Source organism: Crocodylus porosus, unplaced genomic scaffold (assembly GCF_001723895.1).
Source record: "Crocodylus porosus isolate Cpor-Errol unplaced genomic scaffold, CroPor_comp1, whole genome shotgun sequence".
Lineage (NCBI taxonomy): Eukaryota > Metazoa > Chordata > Crocodylia > Crocodylidae > Crocodylus > Crocodylus porosus.
The window spans coordinates 18,390,081-18,406,431 of NW_017728925.1; the positions used below are offsets into that span (position 1 = coordinate 18,390,081).

The 16,351-nt window shown below is 61.2% G+C and overlaps 1 protein-coding gene across 1 annotated transcript in view; it reads left to right on the plus strand.

Moving 5' to 3' along the window:
• The first annotated feature begins 486 nt into the window (after positions 1-486).
• Positions 487-16,351, plus strand: part of ADGRD2 (adhesion G protein-coupled receptor D2) — a 23,095-nt gene continuing 7,230 nt past the window's right edge. The window contains 19 exon segments of the mRNA XM_019541011.1: positions 487-723; positions 1,299-1,362; positions 2,376-2,603; positions 3,006-3,659; positions 4,188-4,286; positions 4,809-4,894; positions 5,106-5,384; positions 5,781-5,892; positions 6,547-6,681; positions 7,421-7,535; positions 7,752-7,857; positions 8,118-8,173; positions 9,762-9,888; positions 9,993-10,096; positions 10,586-10,688; positions 11,214-11,367; positions 12,197-12,330; positions 12,520-12,635; positions 14,354-14,474. Coding sequence (XP_019396556.1) covers positions 628-723; positions 1,299-1,362; positions 2,376-2,603; positions 3,006-3,659; positions 4,188-4,286; positions 4,809-4,894; positions 5,106-5,384; positions 5,781-5,892; positions 6,547-6,681; positions 7,421-7,535; positions 7,752-7,857; positions 8,118-8,173; positions 9,762-9,888; positions 9,993-10,096; positions 10,586-10,688; positions 11,214-11,367; positions 12,197-12,330; positions 12,520-12,635; positions 14,354-14,474 — 2,889 coding nt within the window. The 5' untranslated portion in view covers positions 487-627.

Genomic DNA, 16,351 nt, shown 5'->3' on the forward strand with positions numbered 1-16,351 from the left:
AGATTCCAGTGAATTGTGATGAATACCTTGTCGCAGTGACATAGCGAAGTGCCTGGGCACGAGACGGGTGTGTTTGCACCCAGTGAAGATCTGACTTGATCAACTGGCTTGTGTTAACGGAAAAATGCTCTACCTGTCTGCAATGGCTTATTCTGATTATGATATTTATGATCCCATTGAAGAGAAGAGTTATCAGGGCACGGAGCTCCTGCGACAGGCTTCCCGTAGGAGCAATGGTGACAAAATAGCGATGACGGGGCTTGATCTGTTAAGGACTGAGATCCCGTGACAGATACCGCGTGCTCTCTTCCATCCTGTGTGCCCCTAATGCTGCTCTGCTGAGCATGCCTAAACAGACACCAGAAATGCCGAGGGCCAGCGACCAGGCTTCTGCATGTAACTTCTGCGCTCCGCCCGCCCGGCCCGGAGCCGCTCGCGGTCCCTACGGGTGAATTTTGGGTTTGGCTACCTTACAGGCAGCAGGCCTGGATCCGTGGGCTTGGGGTTTGTAAGGGGCTCCCAGCCAAGGAGACATCATGTTGATGGAGTCCCTTTTCCCCGTCGGCTTGGCGCGAGACTTTCTGAACGCAGCGACGCTGCGCTGAAAAGGTGCATCTTCACCCTGTGATGTTTCATTTGTTCCAGTGGGGAATGAAAGATCTCCAAGCGATCAACACGATGAGGAGGCACTTGAGCCCTGACTGCTTGTTCCTCAGCTTTCTGGTAAGTTTGACAACGGGGTTATTGTTTTGCGTAGTTGGATAGTTCGGCCAAGGATTAGCTGCTGCAAGCATTCAAAGGCATTTTGCTAAAAGCCATCATTTTGGAGCTCTGGGCATGAGTCCTGGACGAGTCAGTGGGAGTGTCGCTGGCATAATGCACTCCTGAAAGAAAATGAAAAAAACCGGCTGCAGGTTGGCTTTGTGCAGGCCTGTGTCATCGCCTTGGCAGTGATGATATCATCCAAAGACGGGGGGGACTGGCCATGCTCTGGTAACTTCCATCTGCCACGGTATTTCCCTGGCAGTCTCAAAGGCTTTAGTAAGTAGCACTTGGCTTTCTGCGCCTCCGCCTCGGATGGTGTTGCCTTGTACATGTCCTGAATGAGCCTCTGTGGTGGAGACAGTTTGGTAGGAGATGCCTTTCCGCAGGGCGTTGTGCCTGTTTTTCTAAAGATGCGTGTAACACCAAAAACTTGCTAGAACTGGGCAGCGTGAACAGAGAGCAAAATAGGAAACGCACCCCTCTTGTTCAGCACCTAAAACATTGCTCCTGCAGTGTGGCGGTCTTTCTTCCAGGTTGGCAGCCTGTCCAGAAACCTCTCCGACTTTACAGCCCTGGCTGATAATCACACGACAAAAGGTTAGTGTTGTAATGCGTGCTCAGATCCATTGATACAAGTGAGATTTGGTGTCGAGGATTAATACATGCAAAAGGGATAGGGCTACAGAGCTTGTGTTAAAGGCCCGTCCCTTTTTCTTCTGTGGCTGCAACATGCATCCGTGTCTCTTGCATCCCAAATTGTTGTAGGTGTTGACCCGAGCAGCTGTTTGGCTGACTCCCAGCCGAGTGGATGAACGGCAGGAAAGTGCCATCCACCTGCTCCTGTCCGTGCGCACAATGCACCTGTAGGTGCAAACGCTGTGCACAGCTGCCCCTTGCACCTGCAGATACAGGCGCTGGGAGGGTGCTAAGCATGGACCTGCTGCTCTGTTCCTAATCCCCTGAAACAGCTGCAGTGAGCTGTCTTAAAACTTGCCCCTCAAGTATACAGCTGTGGATTTATATCTATATCTATATCTAATATATAATATATATATTAGATATACATATATATCTATTAGATATAGATATATAGATAAAACCACAGCTGTATACTTGAGGGGCAAGTTTGAAGACAGCTCATTGCAGCTGTTTTTATATATATATATAATATTTTACTTATTTATTTATCTATCTCGATGTTACCACTGTCTGGGATATCCCAGGGCTGGATCTGGAGAAAGGCAGCACTTTGGCACACACCTGCTTCAGCAGAGCAGTCAGATGTTCCTTGTCTTAGGCCAGAGGTGGTTGCGTGTCCTCTCCGCTGGAGCCTGTCCCCATTTACCAGCGGCAGTGTGTGCGATTCTGCCGTGGCTCTTAGAGAGCTGCCCGCGCACAGCTGTCCTGCCGGGGGCTGCCGTGCCTGGTGGACCCCCCTTGGCACGAGGGAACGTGTGGCGTGGAGCGGGTGTTATCAGGGCATGGGAAACAGATGGGGGACGTGGGGCAGGAGGTGCTCTTCAGTGCTCTCTGCCCCCCCACCTGTGACCCACCGGCTGTGGTGGTGCTAAACCCAAGTGCACACTCCAGTTTTCACGCCTCCCTCTCAGGTCTCGCTCCAGCCACCCTGGAGACCGCGGGAGCTGTATACGAATACGTGGCTGTGCCGCTGGACTGGTGGCACGCGGACAGATACTGCGAGCAGCGCTTCGCTCGCCTGCTCTTGGAGACGCAAGACAGCGAGCTGGCTCCTGTCAGCAGGCTGCTGCAGTCCCACGGGGTGCAAAGCCCCGTCTGGGTCAACGAGGACTCCTTGCTGCACAAGCCGAGGCAGAGACGTGAGTATGAAATACTTTTCTCGCTAGGAGGCCGTCCTTCTCACTGGGAAAGGCTCCCCAGAGCGGCGGCGGAGGCTCCATCCTTGGAAGTTTTTAGGACCCGGGTAGACAAAGTCCTGGCTGGGAGGATGTAGTTGGGGCTGGTCCTGCTTGTAGCAGGGGGGTGGTCTAGATGCGACCTCCTGAGCTCCCTCCCAGCCAATGCAGCTCTGAATTTTGCCTCTAGGCAATTGCCCCATCCCCTGTAGAAGCAGCGGCTAACCCCCCCACATCCAGGGGCGGGGGCCGGGGGTCCGCAGCTGCTGTGGGGATGGTGCGGCTTGAATGCTGGGGAGAGGTGGGAAGGATGCGGCCCGCATTCCTGCCGCAGCTCAGCTGACGCGTTGCACGTTCCCCTGCCAGGGGTCCACGCGGCACCAATCCTGGTCTTCAGAAAGAAGACGGACACCAAGTACGTGAAGGTGCTGGCCGACTTCCCGGCGATGCCGGCGGTGACAGCCTGCGCCCACGTCCAGTGGGACGGCCGGACCCCAGAGATCGCCACCGTCTTCTCCTACGCCGTCCCGGCTTTCATCAACGAGTTCCAGCTGCGTGGCTTCCGGGACGAGGAGGGCTTCGTGCGGTTCGCCCTCATCGTCCACGGGCACCACTCCCCGTACCTGCCCGTCTTCCGCAGCGACGGGGAATGGCATCACTTCTGCGTCACCTGGCAGCAGCCCAACGGGACGTGGGCCATGTACGCCGACGGGAAGAGGAAGGCCTCTGCCACCGGGCTGTGTGCCACCGGGCTGGCCGCCCCCCAGGCCGTCCGCGGCCACGGGACCTTCATCATCGGACAGGACCAGGACTCGCTCGGGGGCACCTTCAAGGAGAAGGAGTCCTTCAGCGGGAACCTCACAGACCTGCACGTGTGGCGGCAGGTGCTCAGCGAAGTGCAGCTGGAGAGGGTCCGGTCCTGTCGCCCGGTGGAGCAGGGGCTGGTGTTTGGCTGGAGCAGCTACACGCTGGAGATTGAGCCCACGGTGCAGGAGGCCACGGTGCAGCTCCTCTGCCCAGGTGGGGCTTTGTTCCTGGGGGAATTTGCTGAATGCATAGGCCCCGGGGACCTGCAAGGGCATCAGTAGCTATTGAGCACGGGAGTGAGGGGCACGGCCTCTGAATACGTGCTTCCTAGACCTTAAATGCTGGAGGCTGCAAGTGAGGAGAGGAGCAGTGGAAACCGGCAATAGTAGGCGTGACGGACCTGGGGTCTGACCCAGGACGGGGCAGCTCTTCTGTCCCCAAGAGGCAAAGCTGTTCTGCCCCGGGGCCGTGCGAGAGGCAGGGGACGGTTTGTGTCTGTGATGGAGAGCGGGGAGCCCTGGGGGTGGGTGTCTTTTCAGGGGCAAAAGGAGAGCTGGCTCGCATGATTGCAAAGGGGTAGGATCGTCCAGAGAGCCAAAGGCTGCCCCCAGCAACGCGGTGGTAGTTCGCAGAGCCTTTCTCCACCTTCGGTTCACAGGGCGGTCGCGGACCGCGGGACGGCGTGGTGGGGTGCGTGCCCCCCGCGCGGCCCAGGCCCATTGCCTGCGCGTGTCCCCACAGGGCCCGTGGAGCAGTGCAGAGCGCTCGACGCCGGCCGCGGCGGATTCAGCTACGCAGCGTGTTTGCAAGCCCTGCCGTTCGTCTGTCACTACAGGAAGGGTACGGCTCCTGGGGCTGGGGCCCGGGGTCAGGCCCTCCCGGGCCGGCCGCCGCGCACATGCTCAGCGGGACCCTGCCCCGACCCGGGGCGAGTATATAGTCCCGGTCCAAAGCCTTTTCGACCTCTCCGAAGCGAAGGCCGGTGAAATGAGCGGGAGCTGCAGCTTAGAGCCGGGCACGTCCCGCCTGATTCTGCAGCGGGAAGGATCTCGCCCCTGCCCTTCTGGTGTTTAATCTGCGGTTGGCTAACATCTGCATTTCCGTGGGTCATCCGCACCCCGCCGGCACTCTCTGCTGGGCTGGGAGACGCGGGGTGGGGGCACAGGCATCAAATCTGAGCCAAGCGTCGAGCACGTCAGACCTTGGTGTTTCCCCCACCAGCCCGGGCCATGACCCACACCCCTCCTCGCCATATCCTGGGTGTCCTCCTGACTCTGGGGTTGCTCCCAAAGCGCGGCCATCCAAGCCCATTAGTCATTGTCCCGGGACTGCGGCAACCTGCGTGTTTTGTTGTGTCCTCAGCGGCATATTTACAGCTGAAGAAGGCCCAGTCGGAGTCCGGCCCGTCGCTCATCAGTCGGGCTAACGCCCTGGCGAACGCTACGGTGGTGAGTGCCTGGTTTCCAGGATCTGGTTTCTAATGCACCCCATGCCCGGGACGCACCTGGTTGTGCTAGGGAGCGTGTAGGGGCAGGTCTTGCTGGCCTAGCACTTGCTGCACTTCGCACCAGTCCCCAGCTTGCAGATGGCAGGCGAGGCAGCTGCCTTGTGCCCCGGCGCCCAGGTCTGCCGCGGGATAAGGTGCCTTTCCCGTGGCAGATTCCTGAGCACGTCCTCCTGGGCGACGTCCGAGACGTGAGCGTCTCGGCAGCAGTCAGCGCCCTGGGCGCGCTGAGGACGGTGCTGAGGGCAGAGGAGACCCCCGTGGAGCCAGCCGACCTCCTCGGCATCGTTCGGTTCCTGAAGGACATGTCAGGCATCGAAGTCCAGGAGCAAGAGCAGCTGGAGATGCTGGAGCAGCTGAGCCGGGACTACGTGGAGGTGGCAGGGTTGATCCTGGAAGAACAAAACGCCGAGCGGTGGTCAGAAATCAGTCCGGTACGGAGGGCGCTGGTGCCAGCCGCGCAACCCGGTCGCCCGCCGTGCTATCCAGCCAGGCGTTGGGTTTAGGGCTGCGGGGGGGTGTCCCCTGCTGCATTATTGGCTCGAAGTGTCCGGAAATGCAGAGTCCGGGTCCTCAAGCCATAGCACTCCTCTTCTAAGCTGAGTTTTCTGTACAGGGCAGCTATATTTGGAGCCAGGACGTTTCATGCGTCCAGGTTTCCTCGGCTGCCGGAGGTCTAGAAATGTCTGGGGCAAGCTGAGGGAGAGCTCCTGTAACCCCCTGACTCCAGGAGCTGGAGTTCAGGGAAAGTTTCCAGAGTTGTGAAACGGGCTTTGATTTGTCCCATCCACCGGCTTGAAAATCCCCCGGGTGAGCTGTGTGTCTCTTAGGTTATCGGGGGGCCGATGACTGTCGTAGACAACGTGGACAGGATGGCGTCGAATCTCCACCAGCTGCTGCGCGTGGACAGGACCACGGTCACCATCCGGCACAGAAACCTCGGTGAGCGTGACCGGGGGCAACGGCACGGCGTAGGCCACCATCGTCTCGAGCGGGGAACGGACAGGCACCCTTCTCGGGGGAGAAGCCCCCTCCAGCTGCCCCCAGGACTTGGGGGCATTTCCTGGCTTTGGAGAGGCGAAGGGCTGTCTCAGGCCCGGGCTGCTGATCTGTCCGCAGCATCGGGCCGTGGCTCCGGTTCCAGTGGCAGCCGGGTGGGCGAGGGCGGCCAGGCCCCGGAGCCGCTGGGGAGCGGGGACGTTCCCGCAGCCTCCACACGAGGGCATCGTGCACCCGCGCATGGACCCCGCGGCGCAGCCGGGCGGTCCGCGCGACCCCGCAGCAGAGCGGGCCGGCTGTGCTCGGGCTGAGCTGCCGAGCGCCCGGCGGGTTCAGGGCCCTCTTCTCCCCGCGGGCTGGAGGAGAGGCCCTCTGCGGTTTGAAACCCCCAACTTCTTGGGGTGCAGCCCGACTTCTTCACTGGGTAGAAAAATGCAGAAGCCGCCAGCCCAGCTGCGTGCTTTCCCGCCCCGCCGTCTGCCCCGTGCGGCTCTGCATCCCGGCAGGGAGGCCAAGCCTGGTCTCTTGTCCGTGCTGCGCGGCGGGGCACGAGTGGCTCTGGGGCGTGCGGTGACCCCGGGCGTGCCCTGCCCCCAGGAGTCGAAGTCAGGACCGTGGAGCTGAGCGGGCCGGAGCCCAGCAGCGACGTGTACCTCGTCCCAGGCCAGGGCCACGGCGGGCCGGACTTCATCGAGGTGCCCGCCGAAGAAGTCGCAAGGCTGAAAGCCAGAGGTAGGGCGAGGGCTGCGTCCTGCCCGGGCCTCTCTGAGGGCGACCCCGTGGAGACGGGGGGGGAAGCGGTTCTGGGTGCGAGGGAAATGGGAGAGGGCACACGTGCAGGCGTGTGCACATGCGTGTGCCCCACCGCCCTGACCCGCAGAGAAGATGGGCTCTTGTAGCTCTGACTGACAAGGACAGCTCCTGCCCCGCCGGGTGGCTCCTTCCTCGTCTTCTCAACACCCCCAGCCCCCCTGCAGTGACCCCTAAGAGCACCCCCCTTTCCCCTGGTGCCGCTGTCTGCAGGGGCGCGGGGACCAAGAGCTGCTCATGCCAGCTGCTTTCCTGGCCCCCGGCGCTCTGGAAATCGAGCTTCTCCCCGGGGGAGGACGCACGGTTGTTCTGGCGGCGAGAGGTGCTGCTCACCTTCGCGGTTTCGGGCCGGAAGGGACCTCCACAGGTCGCCTGAGGCAGGATCAGCCCTGTGCAGACCATCCCAGGCAGCCGTAACCTAAACTCTACGTAAGACGGCCGTCAGCCCCGACGCGACGCCGCAGGCAAAGCGGGGCAGTCACGGCAAAGAGTCACGGCCGCGTGCCGTGACGCGGATGGAGCGAAGGCCCCGTCTCGAGGGCAGCGGGCGACTGTCCGTGCCAGCGTCCCCAGCAGCGAGGGGGTCCCGGGGGGCTCGCGGGCCATGCCGATGCCCCGGCGGGTGCGTGCACGCTGACTCCACTCAGCTCCCTCCGCTCAGGCCTCAGCAGCGTCACCGTGACCAACGCGTGGTACGGCTACTGCGCCCTCCAGCGCCTCCTCGCCGGCGGCCAGGACGCCCTCCAGGATGCGGCCACCTCCGACGGGGGCCAGAGGTGAGCCCCGCGCCGCGCCATCGCCTGCCCCTCCGCAGCCAGGGCTAGCCCTCCTGTCACCTCGCCGTCCCCAGGCTTTCCCCCGCAGCATCCCGGGGAGTCCCCTGAAGCAGAAGGGAGAGGGACCCTGGCACCCGGCTCATGGCGCCCGAGGCGGGACGGAGGGGGCCCGGTCGCTGCGAGCCGGGCGAGCATCTCTCCCCCCGCCCCCCACAGGTACGTGAGCACCCGCGTGGGCACCGCCGTCGTCTCCTCCGCTCTGCTCAGCGACTACCAGGAGATCCGCACGGCCGTGCGCTACCGCCTGCAGCATCGCGCCCAGGTACCCCGGCGCGCTCGCGCTCCCGAAGGGGCCGGCCAAACCCGGCACCGCCAAGGGCTCCCCGTGTACCCGGGGAGAGGGGGAAAGGCCGAGCCCTCCCCGTCTCACCTGAACGCCCTCTCGTGACACCTCTCGGACACCACCCCGTTTGTAAGGGGAGGTGCACAACTCGGGCCTGGCTGCTTGTGCACAGCCAAGGACACACCCGAGTCTGGTCTGTGTCGTGTTCGTGCACGGGACGATGCTCCTCTCTGCCCCAGGACCTGCCTGACACGCTCGTGGAGCCCGTCTGCGCCTTCTGGAACTTCAGCCTCAGGTACCGCTGAAGATATATCCGTTATCTAGCCTCAGGTACCGCTTCCCGTTTCGAGTCTTCAGTTAGCGGCTTTCCGTGTTTTCTTGCAGCAATAGTAAGAAAATGTGCCCGTGCATTCATTTGTCTCCGGGGGAGGGGAGGGGAGGGGGTGAGAACAGGGTGCAAAGAAGCAGGGCTTCACCGCCCGGCATCGACTGGCTTTTCCTGCCTGCAAAATGTACGGCTTTTACCGCACCCTGTCCATTCCTGAACGGCCCCGACAGGCAGCTGCTTTCTCCCGCGGCGCTCGAGGGGCAGAAAGCAGAAGCATCTCCAGGCACATGCAGCTCGTCTTGGGTGTTCCCGAAATGTTCAGTAAGGAAGCCTTGCGTCACCCTGGGGATGGTGCCAGCAGCAAGTCGCTCTTCTGGCCCGGCTCAAAAAAGAGCGACGCGTGCGGGTCGGCGGGGCCGCGTCGTGCGCTGCAAACCGGCTTGCCAGGGCTTCGTTGGGGGTTCCCACGCCCATGTTGCTGTTGCACTCGGGAGTGTGGCGTCACTGAGACACCAGTCCCCGTGTCCTTGCAAGGGCAGTGGCTTTACACCCCCTCCGTGCGTGTGCGGAGCGGGCCTTTCTCTAAGTCGCCTCCGCAGACGTCCCTGTTCTCGCCTCTCTGTGGCATCTAATGAAGCTGTCTCCTGGGAAGATTTCCTTTGCAGATATTATTTGCAAGTGAATGGGCTTTCAAGGCGTGTGTGTGGCTAAGGTGTAAAGCCCTGGCTCCTTGTTGCCACTGCATGTGACAAGGAAGGGTCAGGCCGGGAGTTGCAGCCTCGCGGGAAGGCACGCAACCCGCCCTTAGCACCACGTGGCATCAGACGGTGTTTTCTTGCTGTGCATCGTGGAAGTGAGAGCACTGGGGCCAAGGGGTTTCTGGGGGTCGCTGTTTCCCCTGAAGGCGCAGATCCGCTCCTCAACGCCTGCGTCTTTCAATGGCTGGAGGCAGGGGACCAGCTCTGCTCCCCTGGATGGGAGAGGACGGGGAACGGGAGGCTACCTCGGCAAGAGGACAGTCACGGGGCGCCGTATGCAGCGAGATCCGTGCCCCGCTAGTGGCTCTCAGCTGGTGGACTCGCAAAGCAGTCAGCAGTGTGAGCCAGGGTTGTTGCAGGTCCTGTATGGATCAGGAGTGGGGCAAGCAGGGCAAAAGAGGCCGCTCGTCTGATTGAATTGGGGTGGGATTAGCCAGCATCGGCACCTGCTCCTTGTGGCTAAATTAGCCGGCTGTGGCAGTCGGCATCTCCCCACAGTGAGACCCGCTATGGCAAAGCTGGGCTACTCCAGATGCAAAACTCCTGTGGTGCAAACACCACCACAACCGTGGTAGGCAAAGGAGCCGCTCTCCACAGCTGGGCTCCGCCTGTGCTGTGGGTCGCTGCCTGGCTGGGCTTGCCTGGCCTGTGGTTTCATGGATCCATGAAAGTCCGTGTTTTGAAAGAAGTCTTTGGTGCGTCATCCTGATGCTGCTCCCTGTGGGGAGGGGGGATGATTTTGGGTCGGGTGGTGCTAGCCCAGTATGCCTCCCTGTCTCCCCCTTGCTCTGCACCAGCCCGGACACCGGCGGGGCGTGGTCCAGCGTGGGCTGCTCCATCGTAACGTCTCACCCAGAGTCCACGGCCTGTTTCTGCAACCACACGACCAACTTCGCGGTGCTGCTGCAGGTGTACGAGGTGCAGGTGAGTAACCGGGCCCTGCCATAGGACTGGCTGCACCCCGTAGAGCCGGGAGTGAAAACGTGCAGTGCAAACGGGACCCGTGCTTGTCCCTGTGTTTGGAGCAGAGGAGCGCAGAGGAGGAGTCGACGCTGAAGACCCTGACGTTTATTGGCTGCGGCGTGTCCTTCTGTGCCCTGATCGTGACGTTCGTTTTATTCCTGGCAGTCGGGTAGGGAGACTCTGCACGTGTGCGTGGGGTTTGTGTGCTGGAAAGGGAGCGTGCAGGTACGAAGCGCCCGCGCAGCGGCTCCAGGCTGTGCCCGGCTGGAAGCAGGGAGGTGGGGCGCTGGCTTGCTGCCGCGGCCAGTCTCCTTTGCAGAGACGGGTGCACAGGGGCTGCTTAGTTGTTTTGCTTTCTGACAGCCCAGAGCTGATGACGGTCAGTGCAGCGCAGGCTTGTTCTCCTCTGCGGGGGCCGGACAGTGGTCTCCCCCATGGCCCTCTGTCCCTTTGTCCAGGGAGACTCTCCTCAATGGCCATAACAACCGCTTATATTCCTTTTCCGACTGCTGGAGCGACACCTCTGTGACGGGTGGCCCGGGGGTCAGCGGTCGCAGGGGGGGGATGAGCCTGTCCCCAGCAACCAAGCTGCACGCGGTTTCCTTGGACCCCAGCCCTGCCCTGGGGTGACCGCGGTCTGCTCCCTTTCCCCCCGCAGCGTTCCCAAGAGCGAGCGCACGACGGTGCACAAGAACCTCATCTTCGCCTTGGCTGCGGCGGAGGCGCTGCTTATGTTTAGTGAATTGGCCAAGAGCAACCAGGTGAGCGAGCAGAGGCCGTCAGCCACCGCTGCCACAGCAGCCCCTTTCCGAACAGTCACGCCGTGCCTGGCGTTAGGGTACAAGGCGTTGCGCTGCCCTGGGTCTGATGGTTGGTTTTACCCCAGAGAGGCCTGTAGGAGAGGGCAGAGCGGCCTGCCATTGCAGCCTGCTGCCTTGCACCCGCGCCATGCCCTCGACAGCTGAGCAGGGCTGCGCTGGGTGAGAGAGGGTGAAAAAGCACATGAACGAGGTGCTCGGGGACAGCGAGCTGGGCTGTCGTCCCAGGGCTCAGCTGGGTCCTTTGCTGCCACCGACACGGCGAGCGCTTCCCATCCTCCGGTCCGGTCCTGACCTGGTCCTTGCAGCCCTCCACCTCTTGTTGACATCCCCTGGTGCCGGTCCGCACGTCAGTGCACGAACGTGCAAATACTCCGTGTTGCATGTGTGGGCTGTGTCCCAGTGGCTGAGCCTCCTAGAAGATCTCTGCTGCCTGCTGAAGCTGCCTGTAATTCCCGTCCCGCCCAGGTTATGTGCTTTGCCGTCACGGCTCTCCTCCACCTCTTCTTCATGGCGGCCTTTTCGTGGATGCTGGTGGAGGGGCTTCTCCTGTGGAGCAAGGTAGTTGCCGTCAACATGAGCGAGGACCGGAGGATGAAGTTTTACTACACAACCGGCTGGGGTGGGTAGAAACGTGGCGCCGAAGGCACAAAATGACCCGTGTCTCTCATAGAAAGGACTTCCCTGTGACCAATACCGAATCGTGCTAGCGCTTGTCTTGACCCAGGCTTCATATTGCCTTGCTCTGATCCGCAGATACGTTCTCACCTTTCAGTGTGGAAGAGCAGAGGCTGGAGCTGTAGTTGCAACTATTTATTTTTTTCTTTTCAACCCTTTGTTTGACAAATGCAAAGTGTGTGCAGAGGAAGGCTCTGGGACGTCAGTGCCACTGGATAACAAGCAGAGGAGTGGTGGGAACGAAGGCTCTGGGTTGGTCTGCATGAAAGGCCCGGGGGCAGGGGATGCAGTCTGCTCTGGGGAGTTGGTGCGGGCTGGACACATCAAGCTCAGTAGCGGGGCTGGATCCCGGGCAATCGTAGTTTCATAGTTCGTAGGGTCGGAAGGGACCTGAGCAGATCATCACATCCGACCCCCCCGCCACGGCAGGAGAGAGTACTGGGGTAAAACGACCCCAGCAAGGTGTTCATCCAGCCTCCTCTTAAAGACCTGCAGGGTGGGAGCCTGGTAACCATAGTGTTGTCCTTTGCTGGTGAGATTGTTTCTGGTTAAAACCAGTGCTGGGAGTGAGCTGGTTTAGCATCATTTCCACTGATTTTGGGAAGGGAAAAGGGTCTGGGCCACATGCCTGGCTAGCAGAGAGCAGGGTAGTGCCATTGGGCCTGGGGTAGGGCGCCCTATGCCAGCAAGGGACCTGGCCCCAGGTGCTGAGCACAACCCACAGGAAAGGGCGCGCTGCGCATCTCACGTCCTTGCCCGTCCTGTCTTCTCAGGCCTGCCCGTTCTCATCGTGGCCGTGACTCTAGCAACCTCCTTTAGCAAGTACGTGGCGGACGACCACTGCTGGCTGAACGTCCAAACCGACATCATCTGGGCCTTCGTCGGGCCGGTTCTCTTCGTCCTCATAGTATGTACCCACCCTCACTGCCAGCTCCTGGCGGGGCCGGTTTTCTGGGTTTGACGGGAAGGGGGTGCTGGTGAGCTTGTCAGCGGGGTTGGAGGGAGGTGCGGCTGTTCGAAGGCACCACAGCTGTTGCACCAAATGCAAAAGCCTGTTCAGATCCAGGACGGCTGACGGCTCTTTTCTGGCTTGCAGGTGAACACCGTCGTGCTCTTCCGCGTGGTGATGGTGACGGTGTCGACCGCTCGCAGGAGGTCCAAGATGTTGACGCCCAACAGCACCCTGGAGAAGCAGATCGGCATCCAAATTTGGTGAGTCCCGGAGGCCACTGACTTCTGGAGCTGGGAGCCACGTGCTTCCCTGTCGCGGTGGTCGCAGGGCCCTTGCCTCTGCCCTTTACCTGGGGCGCGTGGCAGGGAGCTTCTTACACCGTGTGTGCTGGCTGTGGGGCTTGAGGTGTTGGAGAGGGTGACATTTAGGTTTGTTTCGATGAGCATTGCCCAGACTTGCAGGGAGAGGCTCCTTTTGCTTTTAATGGTGGCATCTGAGCAGACTTGGACGGCCAGCCGTGCAGCACGTGGCTGGGTCCGAATCGTGGCCTTGCGGCCTCTGGCATAAGACTATACGCTGCGAGCAGGTTTTAGAGGCAGAAACACCATCCAGGTTTTCCATCTCCACCCAAGAGGCATTTAGGAGGCTGGATATGTGTGATGGGCAGGCAGGTAGGAGGTGAGATGACCCCCTTTCAAACCCGGGTGTCTCAAATTAGGCTCCTGAGCCCACCATTAGGTTCATCAATCAAAGACCTGAGAGGTGGTGCTCGCCTGAAGGGGGAATTAATTTAAACACGCCTCGGGGAGCGCTAGCAAGGATAGCAGCGCAGTCCGGGGAATGACGGACCGGATGGCCGCGTCGCCACTTGCTTCGGTGGCGTTAAATCCTGCCTGACCCCGGTGCAAATCCAGCACCTCCAGTCGTGGCGGGGAGGTGCTGTGTGTCAGGGGCTGGATGCCACGTGGTGCATCCAGGTTTCCTGTGGTCATTTCTCTGCACCCCGGTTTCCATGGCGGCGGTGCCAAGACGATCCTTCCCCTGGGATTATAAGGGTGAGAGGCCCTTGGCTACATGCCGCTCGGTTTCTTGCCCACGCGTGTGAGGAAGGGCATGCTCCGCGGGCTGCTGCAAACAGGCCATCTAGAGACCTTCCGAAAACTGCTGTCCTAGCCCTTCCTTTATCACTGCCCGGGAATCGTTATTGTTGCTGGCTGGCGCCAGTGCCCCCTGATAGACACACATTGTTCTCCCAGTTGCATAAATAAATTTTATTCAATTTACAGAACCACCAAGATAGGGCGGTGTTGGAGGGCAAGATGACACGCACGGGCCCATACAACTAGTCCTGGAGCCCTCCGAGCAGCCGCGGCGGGGGGAGGCCGGCAGCTTTCTCATGCCTAGTGATGTCAAAGAGTTCCCTTACGGCTCTCTCGCAATCATAAATAAGGAGCGGGACTGGTGGAGTGGGGGCCGGGAGATAACGCCTGTGGTGTTTCTCTGGCTCTAGGGGCAGGGGTTACGCTTTGCTTGCAGAGGAATGCGTTTCTGAACCATCCCGGGCTCTCACCCCGGCCTGGCAGGGCACCGCACGCAGTGCACAAGCCGGGGAGCCCATGCGTGCTGTCCTGGAGGGGTGGACCCCCCCGGCACCGGCTCTCGGCGGTGGCCTGACATCCCAGGGTAGCATCTAAAGCTCTGCCTAGGCTGCAAAACCAGGCCGCGTCCTCTTAAACGGAGGGGTCTCCTCCCAGGTGGCACGTTCCCTATCACCTAGGAAAGGCACAGGGCCAAGCCGAGGCGGGGAACCGGTGGGGCTTTGCAGGCTGAGGGCAGAGAGGCAGGCAAAAGAGGGCTGGGCAGGGCGCCAGGCTCTCGTGGGTTGAAAGCGGGAGTGGGAGAAGAGCCTTGCTGGGACGCGGGGCAGGGATCCCTCCTTCCCCGCAGACCCCAACGCCTGCACCTCCTTTCCTAACAGGGCCACGGCCAAGCCCGTCCTGGTGCTCCTGCCCGTGCTGGGGCTGACGTGGGTGTGCGGGGTCCTCGTGCACCTCAGCATCGTCTGGGCGTACGTCTTCATCGGGCTGAACTCCCTGCAGGTAAGCCGCCTCCCGGGCTCGCGACAGGCGGAAACCCCCGGCTTGGCCACGCCGGCGCTGAACGGCGTGGCCTGGCAAAGCCTGCTTGGGGAACGCTCTCCGGGTAGGAAGGAGAGGCTCTCGCCCTGTTCCCGGCACGGGCACCGAGCCCGGAGTCTCGCGCGAGGCTGCGGCAGAGCAGGACGGGCCCAGAACGAGCGGCTGTGGGTAGACCCCTGCCAGCCCCGGCCGTGGTGCCGTACTGCGCCCTGCTACGGCCGTGCCCGGGCCACGAACACGCTTCATCCTCCCGGCTGGGAGGTCCTCAGGGAAGGGGCAGGGCAGCTGCCCTGGGCACGGGGGCCGGCCGCAGGCTCGGGAGCGTTGCTGGTGCCTGAAGCCAGGCTCGGCTCTGCAGGAGCGTCCTTTAGGACACGAGGAGCCTAAGTAAATAATGCCGAGGGTTGAGATGCGGCCCGACGGGAGTGTTTATCTAGCGCTCCTGCAGCCCCCGCGCCCCGCGCTGTCTCACCGCTGTCGCAGTTTTGCCGCTTAAATCTTGTCTCTCATAATTAGATTTCCTGGCATTAATCACAGCTCTGGAAGGACGCTTTTGAATTTATGTGCTCATAAAATCCTTTATCTGGGCTGTGTTTTGGTCGTTTAGTGGAGAATTTACTACCGGGTAGCGTCCGTCTTAACGAAGTGCCGGGGCAGACGGTCTAATTGCAGTTTGCGTCGTGGAACGAGCTGACTCCTCCGCGAGCTAGGAGGAGCCCGGTGCTGCGGCCCCCCGAGGTGACACGAACCCCCAAACCAGGCTTGAGCGGCACCCCGCTCTCGCACCTCCAGGACTGACCCGAGCCCCCGCGAAGCCTTGCTGCCAGCCTGCACGGGGCTCGTGGTACGGCCGGCGAGGACGGCCTCCGTCACACGCCGGGGCACCGGGGCGGTTCCCCCTCCCACGAAACGTGGAGCAAAAAAGAGGCAGCATGGGCTAGTGGGTAGGGCTCTGACTTGGGGATCTGGGCTCTCGTCACAGCTCTGCCACGGGCTGAATTCACGATTCGTGGTAGCCCTTTGTTGGCTCCTCAGGGCAGGAGGGCACTGGGGCAGGGCCAGCACATGCCCAGCGAACAACAGCAACGATGATCGCTGCATCCCCCGAGAAAGACTCTAACGGTGCATTTTAAAGCAATATTTTCTCTTTGCTACCCAACGCATCGGTTGTCTCAAGAGGATGTAAAGCCCTGCTTGGAGCCCCCAGGGAAGAGAGCGGTACCAAGCCCGCTTAAATAAAACCGCCAGCAGCTCTGTGCTGGGCGCTGGATGCCCGAGGAGCGGCGTTTCACACAACCCCAGCAGCGGGGCAGGCCTCGCTGTCCCCGCACGTGCTTCATCAGTCTCAGCCCGCTGGTTTGCGCAGGGCTTTCTCATCCGTGAGAGGGAGCAGCTGTAGATGGAGCTAGAGAAGCACCGAAATCCCCTGCGGGGACGTGGGTGAAAGTCGAGAGCAGGGCTCTGCACGAAGGCCCCGCAGCCGCCGCCTGCTGCGAGCGAGGGGAGAGGCCTGTCCCGCCGGGCGGCGCGCGGGGGCTCTGGCTGGAAGGGCTCGTGGCTGGACGGCCTGAGCCAAACCCTGCCAAGGGACCGGAAAGCCTCCCCTCGACCCGCGCGGAGTTCGTTCAGACAGAGGCGTTCACTGTGGTAGTCCGGAGCGCGGCAGACGGCAGGGTAGACTAGCTGTGTTGGAGATGTATATCTACTTCGAGTTCGATATCAATATTGATATAGATATAGAGGCTATACATACATATATATATAGAGAGAGCGAGAGAGAGAGAGAGAGGCTGTATATAGAGAGAGCAGTTATATATGTATATATATTGAAAAATCAG